The following is a 19,230-nucleotide window of genomic DNA, read 5'->3' as shown; positions in this document are numbered from 1 at the left end:
AGAGATAATTTAATGTATATAGAATGTATGTAGGCTATATGCAAATACTGCACATTTTATGCAAGAGATTGGAGCACCTGTGGACACTGAGAGATGACTATACTTTCCACGTGCACGCCTGATCATGGCATCATCTCCTGTCATCTTTTTCAAAATAACCGTGCAGTGGCTTTACCACTGATCTTTGGGTAAAATCCATAATACTTAACATGGCCTAAAGGATCTGGATGGTTTGGCCCCTAGCTGTGTTTGAAGCCTCACTTTGCAACACTCCCTTCACATCCACCCCTACCTTCATTACCTTGCCTTCTTTCTTGCCACAGAGCCATTCCTTCTGCCCCAATCTCTCCCCTGCTATATAACTCCTATATGATTTTTTCAGATCTTAACTTAGGATTACAGTTTTTAAAATGCACTCACTGATCTGGTTACCTGCTTAAAGCACCATGAACCCTCCTTCATGGTATTCATCACAGTTGCACCTTAGTTTTGCTTGATCTACTGTCGAATTAACATCCAACTTCTCCACTATAAGGTGCATGACTACAAGGGCCACATTCACCTTTTATCTCCTTTGTGTCTCCAGCCTCTAGTAAAGACCTGACAAGTACACGGCAGGACTTCATAATATTTTTAAATGAGTTAACGAAGAATTAGAAATTATCTGTTCCTAAATGAAGTAACATGTAATTGGTGACATATTTTCAATGAGCTTAAAGCGACCATCAGATGCACAGTTAAACCATCACACATTTGTCTTTCATCATTCCTCCCTTCAGCTTGTTTCAGAGGCAATTATTATGTTGCTATTATAATAATTATAATTATGTTCCAGGCACTGAGGCATAGCAATGAGTAAGATTGGCTCCCTGCACTCATTCAGCATCTGGTTTAAGTTGAATGACTTTTCATTTCAAAAGTTACTCTTACTCTAAACCAGTTTAACTTGTTTCTTAAGCTCTGTGCAGAATGACTTTACCATTATTTTTTAAATAAGTCTTTAATTTTCTGATGACTGAGGAAATATTGTTCTATTTTACTATTCTATATTGTTCTATTACTATTACTATAGTAAGGAATCTTACTATTCCTTAAACACATAAACATGAATAATTTTACTTGTCTACCTAACTATGTCTAATCAGAATGAGAAGCAAAGTACAAAGATTTATTAAGGTAGAAAAAAAAATAACTGGTCATAAAAGAAAAACTTACATATACAGATTAGACCCCAAGGAAAATCTTACTGATTGTCTTGAAAACTCCCTCAAAGTTAGAAACAAGGCAAAATGACTTAAAAATCAAAAAGATGCATACACATTTTTCATAAATTTGAAATAAGTTACATTTAAGAATGATGATGTCAAAATGTCTACTTGATACTAAAGAGTGAGTAATATATATTACAAAATGTCTTCCCACTATGTTTTAATCTATCACCTAATGTAGATCTAGGGTCAGAACTTTGTCTTAAACACATCTGAGTTGTTTTTACAGTGTTGATGGCTTTGAACTGAGTCGTTCACATACCAAAGTCTCACTACTTGAGTTTGCAGAATGGCTGGCTAGAGTCATATGTTGTCATGGAAACAAGTTTTTCTTTCCATTTCTCTAATGTATGTGCTAAAATAGAGTTCAAATCTGGAACCAGAATTAGCAAATACTGCAGTTTACATTTACATGATTATTTCATTTTATTTTCTTCAAAATCACTTTAGAATGCATGAAAATTAAAAATAATGCTCTAACAGCATGACAATTATTGGCAAGTTTGTAAAGCTGACTTCCTAACTTGTTCATTAAATACCTTCTATTAATAAATCCCAGTTATCATACCATTGAAAGCTCTTAAATGTGAACACTGTCTGATCGTACAGCATATACTATGGGTCTCCTGCACTGCAGGCAGATTCTTTACTGACTGAACTATAAGGGAAGACCCTAAGTATGGTGGCTCAGTGGTAAAAAATCTGCCTACCAATGCAGGAGATGTGGGTTCAATCCCTGGGTCGGGAAGATCCCCTGGAAAAGGAAATGGCAACCCACTCCAGTATTCTTGTCTGGGAATTCCCATGGACAGAGGAGCCTGTCAGGCTACAGGTCCATGGGGTCGCAAAGAATTGAACATGACTGAATGACTAAGCACACATGCACTTATTCAGTTCAGTTCAGTTGCGTCCGACTCTTTGCGACCCCATGAATCGCAGCACGCCAGGCCTCCCTGTCCATCACCAACTCCCAGAGTTCACTCAAACTCACGTCCATCGAGTCAGTGATGCCATCCAGCCATCTCATCCTCTGTCGTCCCCTTCTCCTCCTGCCCCCAATCCCTCCCAGCATCAGAGTCTTTTCCAATGAGTCAACTCTTTGCTTGAGGTGGCCAAAGTACTGGAGTTTCAGCTTTAGCATCACTCCTTCCAAAGAAATCCCAGGGCTGATCTCCTTCAGAATGGACTGGTTCGATCTCCTTGCAGTCCAAGGGACTCTCAAGAGTCTTCTCCAACACCACAGTTCAAAAGCATCAATTCTTCGGCGTTTAGCCTTCTTCACAGTCCCAACTCTCACATCCATACATGACCACAGGAAAAGCCATAGCCTTGACTAGACGAACCTTTGTTGGCAAAGTAATGTCTCTGCTTTTGAATATGCTATCTAGTTGGTCATAACTTTCCTTCCAAGGAGTAAGCATCTTTTAATTTCATGGCTGCAGTCACCATCTGCTCTGCCTCTTGAGAAATTTGTATGCAGGTCAGGAAGCAACAGTTAGAACTAGACATGGGACAACAGACTGGTTCCAAATAGGAAAAGGAGTACGTCAAGGCTGTATATTGTCACCCTGCTTATTTAACTTATATGCAGAGTACATCATGAGAAACGGTGGACTGGAAGAAACACAAGCTGGAATCAAGATTGCCCGGAGAAATATCAATAACCTCAGATATGCCAGATATGCAGATGACACCACCCTTATGGCAGAAAGTGAAGAGGAACTAAAAAGCCTCTTGATGAAAGTGGAGAGTGAAAAAGTTGGCTTAAAGCTCAACATTCAGAAAACGAAGATCATGGCATCTGGTCCCATCACTTCATGGCAAATAGATGGGGAAACAGTGGAAACAGTGTCAGATTTTATTTTTTTGGGCTCCAAAATCACTGCAGATGGTGACTGCAGCCATGAAATTAAAAGACGCTTATTAAGCACTACTAATTTAATCCAAAATAGTATCATCTGTGTATGTAATGAGACCAACTCCTAAATTCATCATCCAGGGCACTGTTAAATAACTTAAATATTGTCCTAAGGGAGAGACTCCAGTGGAACATCAATTTCAGGCTGACACAAAACCAAAAACTAATAGCCAGTATTTATAGTGTATACAAAAGGCTTTCACACACATTGATATTTGAGCCTTGATTTATTCTACATATATTCCAGGAACTGAATGTTAACTTCAATGCCAATCACTGGCAAGATGCTAGAGACACAATGGTGATCCTTACAATAACTGTTTAATGGTGGTTAGCAAAATGTCATCTCAGAATCAGTAGCATCAGCATCACTTGGGCAGTTGTTAAAATGGACATTCAGACTTTCAAAAATGGCAGAGGAGAAGGAAGATATGGAGTTCATCTCTCCCCACAGATGCATCAAGAATACATCTACAAATGGAAAAATTGTCACAGAGCACCTGCTGAACACTAGCAGAGAACCTTGGACACCGAAAAGGATGAGAAGGATCCCTGCATAACCAGGTAGAATGAAAGAAGGAAGAAGGAAAAGGAGAGGAAGCAGAACAGGACCTGTGCATCTGATGGAAAGTTGAAGGTGAGGAGAGGGTCACACATCTGGGGAAGCCCCTTCACCAGTGCAGAAATCACCCAGGACAGAAGAGGAACTCCAGGGGCTCAGAAGACAGACCAGAAACTTGTCTGTGGCAGGCAGGGCCAAGAAGTCCTACGTAAAGGGTCCCTAATAGCTGGGACATGGAAGCAATCTAGATGTCCATCAGCAGATGAATGGATAAGGAAGTTGTGGTACATATACACAATGGACTCTTACTCAGCTATAAAAAAGAATTCATTTGAGTCAGTTCTAATGAGGTGGATGAAACTGGAGCCTATTATACAGAGTGAAGTAAGTCAGAAAGAGAAAAACCAAGACAGTGTATTAACACATATATATGGAATTTAGAAAGATAGTATCGATGACCCTGTGTGCAAGACAGCCAAAGAGACAGAGATATAAAGAACAGACTTTTGGACTCTGGGGGAGAAGGTGAGGGTGGGACGATCTGAGAGAATAACCAGTGGAAGTTCAATGCATGAAGCAGGGCACTCAAAGCTGGTGCTCTAGGACAACCCAGAGGGATGGGGTGGGAAGGGAGGTGGGGGGGCGGGGTTCAGGATGGGGTTCAGGATGTACACCTGTGACCAATTCATGTCAATGTACGGCAAAAAATACCACCACAATATTGTAAAGTAATTAGCCTCCAATTAAAATAAATAAATTAAGAAAACAAAACAAAGGGTCCCTGCCACAGCCCTGTAGGCCCCAGCCTAGGATGGGTGTTCAAGGTGTGCCTGAAGGATAGGTGCTGGAATGTGAGGTTTGGAGAGCAAATCCCGGATGGGAATGGCTCTGAGCTTTGAGGAAACAGCCTGAGGGGGTGGGAATGAGGAGCTCCAAAACTAGGAATGCTTGTGGAAGAAGCCTGGATGGCTGCACAAAGTGCCACTGTTTAGTAATGCACAAAGGGTGGAGTTGCTACCGCAGCTTTTCCCCTCGTGCACCATCCGCTCCAGCCACAGGCTCTGCAGGAGACAGCCTGCGCGCCACTGTCATCACCTCTTCCACCCCTTCCCCCAGCCTGGGTGATCCACTCACCCCAATCACTGCCTAGTGGGTTTTCACTTTCCAGTCGCTATCCCAGCATCCTCCTGCCTGGGTGGCCCTCTCACCCTGATCACTACTTCGGTTCCTTCCGGCCTGATGGGCTTATGTGCCCAGGCTACCTCCAGAGCAGACTCTGATAGGAGACACACAAACAGAGGTGGGGCTGAAACCACAGCGGAGCCCAAAGGGCCATGTGACTAAGAAGTAGAGCTGAAATCTCTCCTGGCCTCTGCGTGAACCTCAGAGTTACACCTCCACTGACAGCTTCCTAAGTTTAGTACCTGCAAACATCTGAAAGGACAGCAAGTGCTCCTGCAGCTGGGATGGGCTGGCTTTAGCTGCTGTAGACTTTGTGGGCACACACTGCAGGGGTTGGGCCAGGCCAGAGTCTGAGCTGCCTCCACAGCCCCCACACCCCCCACAGCAGGTTCAGGTACATAAATAATCACTACAGTCCTGGGACCTGACCTCAGTGGATCTGCATCAGTGGCTGGTGAAAACAAGACCTCAGAGTCACCAGGGCCAATTGTGAGCATACCCATAGTTAAGGTGGGACTGAGAGCAGTGCCAATGACAGGGTATTTTGTGAGTTCACACAATGGATGAAAGGGAGCACAACAGAGCACACTCACAGGTGAACAGCTCCAGAGAAGGAATACTCAGTGGCTTCTCTCCCAGTGGAAGTTGTCCGATCACACCTAGCTAGCACTACAGATCCGAAACACAGCTAAGAAACAGATCTGGGGGTCTCTACTTCCAACAACCAGGGAGGAAACCCCACCCCTGACAGGGCAATGACAACTACAGAGCAAAGAGGAGGCCCTGCTAAATGTCCAGAGCAAGCTCTGGACACCACACCACCAGTCAAATCCCCTATCAAAGGGATAATGGCACAAATCTCTGGACCAATCTCACCCACCACGGGGCAGACACCAGAAGCAAGAGGAACTACCATCTTACAGCCTGTGGAAAGGAGACCAAAAACACAGTTAAGTTGGACAAAATGAGAAAAGAAGTATGTTGCAGATGAAGAAGCAAGATAGAAACCTTTACAAGAACAATTAAATGAAGAGGAAACAGGCAATCTACCTGAAAAAGAATTCAGAGTAATGATGGTAAACATGATCCAAGAATCCAAAAAAAGAATGGAGACATGGATCAAGAATATGTAAGAAATGTTTAACAAATCTAGAAGAACTAAACAAATAAAGACAAACAGTACAATCACTGAAAAAAATACATCAGAAGGAATCAACAGCAGAATAACTGAGGCAAAAGAATGAAAAAGTGAGCTGAAAGAGAAAAATGGTGGAAACAGATGCTGTGGAACAAAACAGAAAAGAAATAAGGACAGTCTGAGAGACCTCTGTGATAACATTAAATGCACCAACTTTCGAACTACAGGGGTCCCAGAGGAAGAAGAAAAAGAGAAGAGCCTAAGGAAATACTTGAAGAGATTACAATGGAGAACTAACCTGATATGGGAAAGTAAACAGTCACCCAACTCCAGGAAGTACAGAGAGTCTCATACAAGATAAACAGGAACACACTGAGACACATTATAATTTAACATATATTAAAAAAATATTAAAAGCAACAAGGAAATACTCATAAGGTTATCAGCTAGTTTTTCAGCAGAAACTCTGCAGGCCAGAAGGGAGTGGCATGATATATTTATTTAAAGTGATGAAAGAGAAAAACCTATAAAAAAGAATACACAGCAAGAATCTAATTCAGATCAGCAGAGAAATCAAAAGCTTAACAGACAACTAAAAGCTAAAAGGATTCAGTACCACCAAAGCAGCTTTACAACAAATGCTAACAGAACTTTGGGGCAGGGGGTCGGCGGGGTGGGGAGGAAGGGACGCAACACCACAACTAGAAACAAGAAAATCACAAATGGGAAAGCTCACTGGTAAGGCCTTTGGGTTCGATCTTTGGGTTGGGAAGATCACCTGGAGAAGGGAATGGCAACCCATTCCAGTATTCTCACCTGGAGAATTCCATGGACGGAGGAGCCTGGTGGGGTCGTAAAGAGTCAGACATGATGGAGCAACTAACACCTCAATTATTCATATTTATATATATATAGATTACTTTATCAAAACCTCACAGGAAATACAAACCAAAAAAATATAATAGACATACACACAAAAAAGAAGCAACCCATATACAACAAAGACAGTCATCAAATCACAAGAGAAAAGAACAAGAGGAAGGAAAAAGACCTACAAAAGGAAACCCCAAAAATTCAGAAAATGGCAATAGGAACATATATATTGATAATTACCTTAATTAAATGTAAACAGATTAAATGCTCCAATGAAGAGAACAATAACAAAGATCAGTGAAACTAAAAGCTGGTTCTGTGAGAAGATAAAATTGTAAGAATTTAGCCAGCCTCATCAAAAAAAAAAAAGGAGAGGACTCAATAAAATTAGAAACAAAAATGGAAAAGCTACAATGGATGCTACAGGAATACAAAAAATCATAAAAGACTATAAGCAACTACATGCCAATAAAATGGACACCTAGAAGCGGACAAATTCTTAGAAAGATACAACCTTCCAAGGCTGAACCAGGAAGAAAGAGAAAATATGAACAGTTCAGTCACAAGTATTGAAATTGAAATTGTGATTAAAACCTTCCAACAAACAAAATTCCAAGACCAGATGGCTTCAAAAATGAATTACATTAAACATTAAGAGAAGAGTGAACACATACCCTTCTGAAACTCTTCCACAAAGCTGGAGACAAAGGGAACATTCCCAAGTTCATTCTACAAGGGGACTATCAGCCTGATCCCAAAACCAGACAAAAGACATCATAATAAAAGAAAATTATAGGCCATTATCACTGATGAACACAGATGCAAAAGACTTCAACAAAATACTAGCAAACAGAATCCAACAACACATCAAAAGAATCACATACCATGATCAAGTGGGATTTACCTCAGGTATACAAGGATTGTTCAATATCTGCAAATCAGTATGATAAACCACACTGAATTGAAGAATTAACAACATATCATCACAATAGTTGCAGAAAAAGCTTCTGACAAAATTCAACACCCATCTATGATTAAAACAAAAAAAAAAACAAAAACACCTATCCAGAAAGTGGGCCTAGGCAGAATCTTATAGTTGTTTAGTCTTTAAGTTGTGTCCGACTCTTTTGCAACACCAAAGACACTGTCGCCTGCCAGGCTCTTCTGTCCATGGGATTTCCGAGTTAAGACTACTGGAGTGGGTGGCCATTTCCTTCAAGGGGTCTTCCTGATCCAGGGATTGAAACCACATCTCCTGCATTGCAGGAAGATTCTTTATCACTGAGCCACCTGGGAAGCTCAGAAAGAACCTAATTCAACATAATAAAAGCAATATAGACAAGCCCACAACAAACATCATTCTCAATCAGTTCAGTTCAGTTGCTCAGTTGAGTCCTACTCCTTATGACCCCATGAATCACGGCACTCCAGGCCTCCCTATCCATCACCAACTGCCGGAGCTCACTCAAACTCATGTCATCGAGTTGGTGATGGCATCCAGCCATCTCATCCTCTGTAGTCCCCTTCTCCTCCTGCCCCCAATCTCTCCCAGCATCAGGGTCTTTTCCAATGAGTCAACTCTTCGCATCAGGTGGCCAAAGTATTGGAGTTTCAGCCTCAGCATCAGTCCTTCCAATGAACACCCAGGACTCATCTCCTTTAGAATGGACTGGTTGGATCTCCGTGCAGTGCAAAGGACTCTCAAGAGTCTTCTCCAACACCACACTTCAAAAGCATCAATTCTTTGGCGCTCAGCTTTCTTCACAGTCCAACTCTCACATCCATACATGACCACTGGAAAAACCATAGCCTTGACTAGATGGACCTTTGTTGGCAAAGTAAGATCTCTGCTTTTGAATATGCTATCTAGGTTGGTCACAACTTTCCTTCCAAGGAGTAAGTGTCTTTTAATTTCATGGCTGCAGTCACCATCTGCAGTGATTTTGGAGCCCAGAAAAATAAAGTCTGACACTGTTTCCCCATCTATTTCCCATGAAGTGGTGGGACCGGATGCCATGATCTTCGTTTTCTGAATGTTGAGCTTTAAGCCAACTTTTTCACTCTCCTCTTTCACTTTCATCAAGAGGCTTTTTAGTTCCTCTTCACTTTCTGCCATATGGGTGGTATATTCTGCATATCTGAGGTTATTGATATTTCTCCCGGCAATCTTGATTCCAGCTTGTGCTTCTTCCAGTTCAGCGTTTCTCATGATGTACTCTGCATATAAGTTAAATAAACAGGGTGACAATATACAGCCTTGACGTACTCCTTTTCCTATTGGAACCAGTCTGTTGTTCCATGTCCAGTTCTAACTGTTGCTTCCTGACCTGCATATAGATTTCTCAAGAGGCAGGTCAGGTGGTTTGGTATTCCCATCTCTTTCAGAATTTTCCACAGTTTATTGTGATCCACACAGTTATAGGCTTTGGCATAGTCAATAAAACAGAAATAGATGTTTTTCTGGAACTCTCTTGCTTTTTCCTTGATCCAGCAGATGTTGGCAATTTGATCTCTGGTTCCTCTGCCTTTTCTAAAACCAGCTTGAACATCTGGAAGTTCACGGTTCAATTACTGCTGAAGCCTGGCTTGGAGAATTTTGAGCATTACTTTACTAGCATGTGCTGCTGCTGCTGCTAAGTTGCTTCAGTCGTGTCCGACCCTGTGCGACCCCATAGACGGCAGCCCACCAGGCTTCCCCATCCCTGGGATTCTCCAGGCAAGAACACTGAAGTGGGTTGCCATTTCCTTCTCCAATGCATGAAAGTAAAAAGTGAAAGTGAAGTCGCTCAGTTGTGTCCGACTCTTAGTGACCTCATGGACTACAGCCTACCAGGCTCCTCCGTCCATGGATTTTCCAAGCAAGAGTGTGAGATGAGTGTGATTGTGCAGTAGTTTGAGCATTCTTTGGCTTTGCCTTTCTATGGGATTGGAATGAAAACTGACCTCTTCCAGTCCTGTGGCCACTGCTGAGTTTTCCAAATTTGCGGGCATATTGAGTGCAGCACTTTCACAGCATCATCTTTCAGGATTTGAAATAGCGCAACTGGAATTCCATCACCTCCTCTAGCTTTGTTTGTAGTGATGCTTTCTAAGGCCCACTTGACTTCACATTCCAGGATGTCTGGCTCTAGGTCAGTGATCACACCATCATGATTATCTAGGTCGTGAAGATCTTTTTTGTACAGTTCTTCTGTGTATTCTTGCCACCTCTTCTTAATATCTTCTGTTTCTGTTAGGTTCATACCATTTCTGTCCTTTATCAAGCCCATCTTTGCATGAAATGTTCCCTTGGTATCTCTAATTTTCTTTTTTTCTTTTTTTCTATTCTTCCAATTTTATTTTATTTTTAAACTTTACATTTGTTTAGTTTTGAAATATCAAAATGAATCTCACAGGTAGTCTCCTCCTCCCTCCCCATACCATCCCCTCTGGGCCGTCCCAGTTCTGTCCAGCATCATGTTTTCCTTCCTACATGATATTTTACATGTTTCATTGCCATTCTCCCAAATCTTCCCACCCTCTCCCTTGAGTCCATAAGACTGTTCTATACATCAGTGTCTCTTTTGCTCTCTCCTTGGTTATTCTTTTCTAACTCTGCATTGTATTTATGCTTTTATCTTTTCACTCTTTCCAGTTTCATCCACCTTTAGAACTTTCAAATGTATTCTTTTTAATGGCTGAGTAATACCATTGTGTATATGTACCACAGCTTTGTTATCCATTCATCTGCTGATGGACATCCTCAGATCTAGGTTGCCATGTCTTGGCAAAACAGTGCATTTTGTGTCTTTTTTCCTTCTGGTTTCTTTTCCATGGGGATGATCATAAGGCAGTTCTATTTCTTTTTAAGGAATCCCTGTTCTCCATGTGGCTGTACAGTTTGCATTCCCACCAACAGTGTAACCTCCATCCATTATTTGTAGACTTTTGGATCGGCACTTCTGATCTGTGAAATGGTACTAGTGGTTTTGATTTGCATTTCTCTGATAATCTGATGTTGAGCATCTTTTCATGTGTTTAATCTGTATGTCTTTTTTTGGAGAAATTTCTATTTAGTTCTTTGGCCCATTTTTTGATTGGGTCATTTATTTTTCTGGAGTTGAGCTGAGGAGTTGCTATATTTTGAGATTAGTTGTTTGTCCTTCATTTGCTATTATTTTCCCCATTCTGAAGGCTGTCTTTTCACCTTGCTAATAGTTTCCTTTGAATGTGCAGAAGCTTTTAAATAAAGTTTATTTTTGCTTTTATTTCAATATTCTGGGAGGTCATAGAGATCCTGCTGTGATGTATGTCAGTCAGTTCTCCTCTAGGAGTTTTATTTTCTGGTCTTACGCTTAGATCTTTAATCCATTTTGAGTTTATTTTTGTGTATGGTGTTCTCCATCTTTTACAAGGGTTGACCAACCACTTGTTAAAGAGATTGTCTTTAATCCATTGTATATTCTTGCCTCCTTTGTCAAGATAAGGTGTCCATGATTTATCTCTGGTTTCTATTTTATTCCATTGATCAATAATTCTGTCTTTGTGCCAGTACCATCTGTCTTGATAACTGTGGCCCTGATCAGGTGGTTGATTCCTCCAGTTCTTCTTCTTTCTCAAGATCGCTTGGCTATTCGAGGTTTTTGTATTTCCATACAAATTGTGAAATTATTTGTTCTAGCTCTGTGAAGAATACTGTTGGTAGCTTTGCATTGAATCTATAAATTGCTTTGGGTAGTATACTCATTTTCACTATATTGATTCTTCCAATCCATGAACATGGTATATTTCTCCATCTATTAGTGTCCTCTTTGATTTCTTTCACCAGTGTTTTATAGTTTTCTATATCTTTAGTTTCTTTAGGTCCCCCTAAGTATTTTATTCTTTCCGTTGCAATGGTGAATGGACATTTCTGTTTTCTCATTATTAGTGTAGGAATGCCAGGGATTTCTGTGTGGATTTTATATCCTGCAACTTGTAGTCATTGATTATTTCTAGTAATTTTCTGGTGGACTCTTTAGGGTTTTCTATGTAGAGGATCATGTCATCTGCAAATAGTGAGAGTTTTACTTCTTCTTTTCCAATTTGGATTCCTTTTATTTCTTTTTCTGCATTGCTGTGGCCAAAACTTCCAAAAACTATGTTGAATAGTAATGGTGAAAGTGGGCACCCTTTGTCTTGTTCCTGACCATTCTGTTGTTTTCCTGTATTTCTTTGCATTGAAATGAGTTTCTTATCTCTCCTTGCTATTCTTTGGAACTCTGCATTCAAATATCTTTCCTTTTCTCCTTTGCTTTTCAGAGCTATCATCCTCTTTTGCTTTTTTGCATTTCTTTTCCATGGGGATGGTCTTGATCCCTGTCTCCTGTACAGTGTCACGAACCTCCATTTAGTTCATTAGGCACTCTATCTATCAGATCTAGTCCCTTAAATCTATTTCTCACTTCCACTGTATAATCATAAGGGATTTTTTAGGTCATACCTGAATGATCTAGTGGTTTTCCCCACTTTCTTCAATTTAAGTCTGAATTTGGCAATAAAGAGCTCATGATCTGAGCCACAGTCAGCTCCTGATCTTGTTTTTGCTGACTGTATAAAGCTTCTCCATCTTTGGCTGCAAAGAATATAATCAGTCTGATTTTGGTGTTGACCATCTGGTGATGTCCATGTGTAGAGTCTTCTCTTGTGTTGTTGGAAGAGGGTGTTTGCTATGACCAGTGCATTCTCTTGGCAAAACTCTATTAGCCTTTGCCCTGCTTCATTCCGTACTCCAAGGCCAAATTTGCCTGTACTCCAGGTGTTTCTTGACTTCATACTTTTGCATTCCAGTCCCCCATAATGAAAAGGACATCTTTTTTGGGTGTTAGTTATAAAAGGTCTTGTAGGTCTTCAAAGAACCATTCAACTTCAGCTTCTTCAGCATTACTGGTTAGGGCATAGGTTTGGATTACCGTGATATTAAATGGTTTGCCTTGGAAACAAACAGACATCATTCTGTTGTTTATGAGACTGCACCCAAGTACTGCATTTCGGACCCTTTTGTTGACCATGATGGCTACTCCGTTTCTTCTAAGGGATTCTTGCCCACAGTAGTAGATAAAATGGTCATCTGAGTTAAATTCACCCATTCCAGAAGCACGCTGGCTGCAACGGACCATGCAGAAGCATGCCAGCTGCAACAAACCGTGCAGAAGCGCAGCCGAGAGGAGCTACCCCTCGCCCAAGCTCGGGGGGGCAACCGAGAGTGCCAGGCTGCATCAGCACAGGAGCGGCAGAGAGGAGCTACCCCACGTCCGAGGTCAGGGGAGGTGGCTGAGAGGAGCAACCCCACGTCCAAGGTCAGGGGCGGTGGCCGAGAGGAGGTACCGCGTGCCCAAGGTCAGGGGAGGCGGCTGAGAGGAGCAACCCCACGTCCAAGGAGCAGTGGCTGCGCGGGCGCCAAGGGCCGAGAGGAGCTACTCCACATTCAAGGTCAGGAGGGGTGGCCGTGAGGAGATACCCTTCGTCCAAGGTAAGGAGCAGCGGCTGCACTTTGCTGGAGCAGCCGTGAAGAGATACCCCAGACCCAAGGTAAGAGAAACCCAAGTAAGATGGTAGGTGTTGCGAGAGGGCATCAGAGGGCAGACACACTGAAACCATAATCACAGAAAACTAGCCAATCTGATCACATGGACCACAGCCTTGTCTAACTCAATGAAACTAAGCCATGCTGTGTGGGGCCACCCAAGATGGATGGATCATGGTGGAGAGGTCTGACAGAATGTGGTCCATTGGAGAAGGGAATGGCAAACCACTTCAGTATTCTTGCCTTGAGAACCCCATGAACTGTATGAAAAGGCAAAATGATAGGATACTGAAAGGGGAACTCCCCGGGTCGGTGGTGCCCAATATGCTACTGGAGATCAGTGGAGAAATAACTCCAGAAAGAATGAAGGGATGGAGCCAAAGCAAAACCAATACCCAGTTGTGGATGCGACTGGTGATAGAAGCAAGGTCCGATGCTGTAAAGAGCAATACTGCATAGGAACCTGGAATGTCAGGTCCGTGAATCAAGGTAAATTAGAAGTGGTCAAACAGGAGATGGCAAGAGTGAACGTGGACATTCTAGGAAACAGCGAATTAGAACGGAATGGGTGAATTTACTCAGATGACCATTATATCATTCTCAGTGCTGAATACTAAAAACATTTACTGTAAGATCAGGAACACGACAAAGATGTCTACTCTTGCCATTATTATTCAACATAGTTTTGAAGTCCTAGCTATGGCAATCAGAGAAGAAAAAGAAAAAAAGGAATCCAAATTGGAAAAGAATTGTAAAACTGTCACTGTTTGTAAATTACGTGACACTATACATAGAAAATCCTAAAGATGCTACCAGAAAACTACTAGAGCTCATGAATGAATTTGGTAAGCTGCAAGGTTAGAAAATTAATACATAAAAATATTTTGTATTCCTGTACACTAACAATGAAAGATAAAAGAGAAATTAAAGAAAATATTCCACTTAGTGTGGCATCAAAAGAATAAAACATCTAGGAATATACCTACCTAAGGAGACAAACATGGATAGAGGAGCCTGTTGGGCTACTGTCCATGGGGTCGCAAAGAGTCAGACATGAATAAGCAACTAAGCACAGCACAGCACAGCAAGGAGACGAAAGAATTGTACTAAGAAAACTATAAAATACTGACGAAAGATATCAAAGATGACACACAGATGGAGAGAGATACCATTCTCTTGCATTGGAAGAATCAATATTGTGAAAATGACTATACTACCCAAAGCAGTCTATAGAGAGTCAATACAATCCTGATCAAATTATCAATAGCAATTTTTCACAGAATTAGAACAAAGAATTTTACAGTTTGTATGGAAACACAAAAGACCTCATATGACCAAGCAATCTTGAGAAAGAAAACAGCTGGAGGAATCCAAGCTGCATGAATTAAGACTATACTACAAAGTTACAGTCATCAGAACAATATGGTACAGGCACAAAATCAGAAATATAGACCAATGGAACAGGATAGGAAGCCCAGAGATAAACCCACACACCTATGGTCAGCTAATCTATGACAAAGGAGCAACAATATACAATTCAGAAAAAACAGTCTCTTCAATAAGTGGTGCTGGGAAAACAAAACAGCTACATGTAAAAGAATGAAATTAGAACACTCCCTAATAACATATACAAAAATAAACTCAAAATAGATTAAAGACTAAATAAATGTAAGGCTTGATACCATAAAATTCCTAAAGGAAAACATAGGCAGAGAACTCTTAGACATAATTTGCAGCCAAGAACTTTTTCAATCCACTGTCTATAGTAATGAAAATAAAAACAAAAATAAATAAATGGAAACTAATGAAACTTAAAACCTTTTGCACAGCGAAGGAAACCACAGACAAGAAGACAACCCTCAGAATAGGAGAAAATATTTGCAAATGAAGCAACTGACAAGGGATTAATCTCTGAAATACAGAAACAGCTCATGTAGTTTTATAACAAAGAATCCAATTAAAAAAAAAAAAAAAAGACTGGGGGACTTCCCTGGAAGTCCAGAGGATAAGACCTCACCTTCCACTGTAGGGGGTGCAGGTTCCATCCCTGGTCAGGGGGCTAAGAACCCACAAGCCTTGTGGAATAAAGAAACACAAAAAATATTTAAAAGACGCAATATTGTTAACAAATTAAATAAACACTTCAAAAATGGTTCAATCAAAAAAAAATTTTTTTAATGAGTGGAAGTTCTAAATAGACATTTGTCCAAAGACATACAAATGGCCAAGAGGCACATGAAAAGATACTCATCATCACTAATCAATAGAGAAATGTAAATCAAAACCACAATTAGGTATCACCTCACACTAGTCAGCATTCAGTTCAGTTCAGTCACTCAGTCGTGTCTGACTCTTTGCAACCCCATGAATTGCAGCACACCAGGCCTCCCTGTCCATCACCAACTCCCAGAGTTCACTCAGACTCACGTCCATCGAGTCAGTGATGCCATCCAGCCATCTCATTCTCTGTCGTCCCCTTCTCCTCCTGCCCCCAATCCCACCCAGCATCAGGCTCTTTTCCAATGAGTCAACTCTTTGCATGAGGTGGCCAAAGTACTGGAGTTTCAGCCTTAGCAGCATTCCTTCCAAAGAAATCCCAGGGCTGATCTCCTTCAGAATGGACTGGTTGGATCTTGCGGTCCAAGGGACTCTCAAGAGTCTTCTCCAACACCACAGTTCAAAAGCATCAATTCTTCGGCGTTTAGCCTTCTTCACAGTCCAACTCTCACATCCATACATGACCACTGGAAAAACCATAGCCTTGACTAGACAGACCTTTGTTGGCAAAGTAATGTCTCTGCTTTTGAATATGCTATCTAGGTTGGTCATCACTTTCCTTCCAAGGAGTAAGCACCTTTTAATTTCATGGCTGCAGTCACCATCTGCAGTGATTTTGGAGCCCCCCAAAAAAAATCTGACACTGTTTCCACTGTTTCCCCATCTGGTTCCTCTTCTATTTCCCATGAAGTGATGGGACCGGATGCCATGATCTTCATTTTCTGAATGTTGAGCTTTAAGCCAACTTTTTCACTCTCCACTTGCATGGCCATCATCAAAAAAATGTACCAACAATAAATGCTGGAAAGGAGGTATAGGAAAGGGAACCCTCTTGCTCTGTTGGTGGGAATGTAAATTGTTACGGCCACTATGGAAAATAGTATGGAAGATCTTTAAAAAACTAAAAATAGAGCTTTCATTTGATCCCATTCCTTGGCACATATCCAGAGAAAACTATAATTTAAAAAAGATACATGTACCCCAGTGTGCACTGCAGCATTATTTACGATAGCCAGGACATGGAAGAAGCAACCTAAATGTCCCTCAACTGAGGAATGGATAAAGATGTGGTACATATATATAATGGAATATTACTCAGCCATAAACAAGAATGAAATAATGCCATTAGCAATGACATGGACAGACCTAGAGATTATCATACTGAGTAAAGTAAGCAAACACACAAAGACAAATATCAGATGATGTCACTCATATGCAGAATCTAAGAGAACAAATGAACTTATCTATAAAACTGAAACTGAGTCACAGATCTAGAAAACAAATTTATGGTAATGAGGAAGTAAGGGGTGGGGAAGGGATAAACTGGTAGACTGGGACTGACATATACATACTATATATGAAATATGTAACTAATAAGAACCTCCTATTAGCTCAAGAAACCCTACTCAATACTTTGTAACAGCCTATATGGGAAAAGAATCTAAAAAACAGTGGAGATATTATATATATATATGTATATATTACTCACTTTGCTGTACAGCAGAAACTAACACAACATTGTAAATCAATTATACTTCAATAAAATAAAAAACCTCACACATTCTCAAGTCTCACCCCATACTACTGAATAATAAAATCTGTGGCTGGGACCCAGGAATCTGTTTTAATAAGCCCTCCAGGTAATTCTGACATGTGCTCAAGTTTGACAACCAGTGCCCTGGTAATATAGCCCCTTGTGTTATATATATATTGGAAAACTGATGTTCAGAGAAGGATTTAAAAGACTTGAGAGACAAGAAACATTTTTCCGCCATTTATTCCCACAGTGTCTGGCATGTAATATGGGCATACAATAAAGATTTGTTGGAGGAAAAAATGAATGCCTCCTCCAAAGAGTTGTGCTATCACCTAATGATGGTGCTAGTCCAAACAATATAAACCTAACTTACCAGAAATATACATATTCCTAATGAGTGTGTTTCTTTGAAAAGATATGTTCACCATGACATCAAGAATTATAATTTTTTTTAATTTTATTTTATTTTTAAACTTTACATATTTGTATTAGTTTTGCCAAATATCAAAATGAATCCATCACAGGTATACATGTGTTCCCCATCCTGAACCCTCCTCCCTCCTCCCTCCCCATACCAATAATTTAAAAACTATTACTTTTGAGTGTTGCGTAAAAAAGGAAGTTACCAAAGGTGACCACTAACAAAACTATTCCGTTTTTCCATACCTTGTTATTTTGCCGTAGTTTACTTAACTCTAGTTTATACTTTTCTGCTTCTTCTAGAGCTCTATTTAAGCGAACTTCCATGGCACTTTGACTAGCAACAGCCTGTTTTTGTAGTCTTCTTTTATTCTCTAATTCCTGTATAGCAAAAGAAACAGATAAAACATTTATAAACATAAGTTCTCTCTGATATTTTCAATATTTTCCATTTCTATATTCCTCGCTTTCTCCTAAATTATACACAGACACATAAACGGCCAGAGACTGAACACTGAATGATAGAGGTTTCAGGGAATTCCCACGCTGAATTGGTTTTAGGAAAATATATCCTTAAAGATATAGTCACAAATCAGGCTTTCAGATTGCTTTTTGTTTGGAATTTTCTGCCTCTTTTTACTGATCCCAAGATATAGTATACATTTCTTCTGTATTTACTTTATAAACAACTTTTTATAACCATAGTTCTCTTGGAAACCTCCCAAAACACCAATTTAAGACATAAATTCTCTCATTAATATTGTGCTTGTGTAAACCCGATAAAATATATCATTTAAGAAATATCTGTTAAATACAGAACATTCTACATTAGCCAGATAAGAAAACCCCAATTCTGAGCAAAAACAACAGATTTTAAGGATAATTTTTCACATCCTGGTGTGGGTTTAGACCTGCACTTCTTCAAACAGACTAAGAGCTGCTGTTGAAGAATCTACAGGCCACACAGGAAGAAACATGAACATACAGAATAAACTCCAAATTCCATCCCAATCTGGCACCATAATCTCATCTACTCCTACAAATGTACCTTCAGCTCTATGGGCAGTACTTGCTTGGATCTCTCCTGAAGAGTCATGATGTTTCTTGCCTCTGACCTTTTGCTCATGCTCTTCCTTCTGCCCTGATTTCTCTCCACCCCTCATTTTTAACTCGCTAACACCTATTCATCCTTTAACCCTCAGTTAGGGCTATACACTAGGGTTTTACCTTCTCCCAGGAGCCTTTCCTCACTATCTTCTCAGGCTGGATGAAGTACCCTTTCTTCAGAGATTCTATGGCACATTGATACATGTATCATAGTGCCTGCTTGTGTGGAACTGATCTCCATTTACTTAATTTCCCTCACTATCCTGTAAGCTCCTTGAAGATAGGAAGTACTTTAATTTCTATGTTCCTAGCACTTCGGTGGCAAATAAAAAGCACTAATACCATGTTTACTGAACTGAATTTATTTTGTAATACTTAACTCACTCTACTTTGCATGCCCTACA

The 19,230-nt window shown here is 40.4% G+C and overlaps 1 protein-coding gene across 7 annotated transcripts in view; it reads right to left on the bottom strand.

The window, feature by feature from the left end:
- Nucleotides 1–19,230, bottom strand: part of TEX9 (testis expressed 9) — a 232,959-nt gene that overhangs the window by 19,476 nt on the left and 194,253 nt on the right. For 6 of the 7 annotated variants that reach the window (XM_070377959.1, XM_070377960.1, XM_070377955.1 and 3 more), the window contains one exon: nucleotides 17,966–18,100. The exons of the other annotated variant lie outside the window; for it this stretch is intronic. In XM_070377959.1, the coding sequence (XP_070234060.1) occupies nucleotides 17,966–18,100 (135 nt within the window). The remainder of the gene's footprint in view (nucleotides 1–17,965; nucleotides 18,101–19,230) is intronic. 7 annotated transcript variants of the gene reach the window in all.

Source organism: Bos mutus, chromosome 10 (genome assembly GCF_027580195.1).
Source record: "Bos mutus isolate GX-2022 chromosome 10, NWIPB_WYAK_1.1, whole genome shotgun sequence".
Lineage (NCBI taxonomy): Eukaryota > Metazoa > Chordata > Mammalia > Artiodactyla > Bovidae > Bos > Bos mutus.
This window is presented reverse-complemented; position numbering and strand designations above follow the sequence as displayed.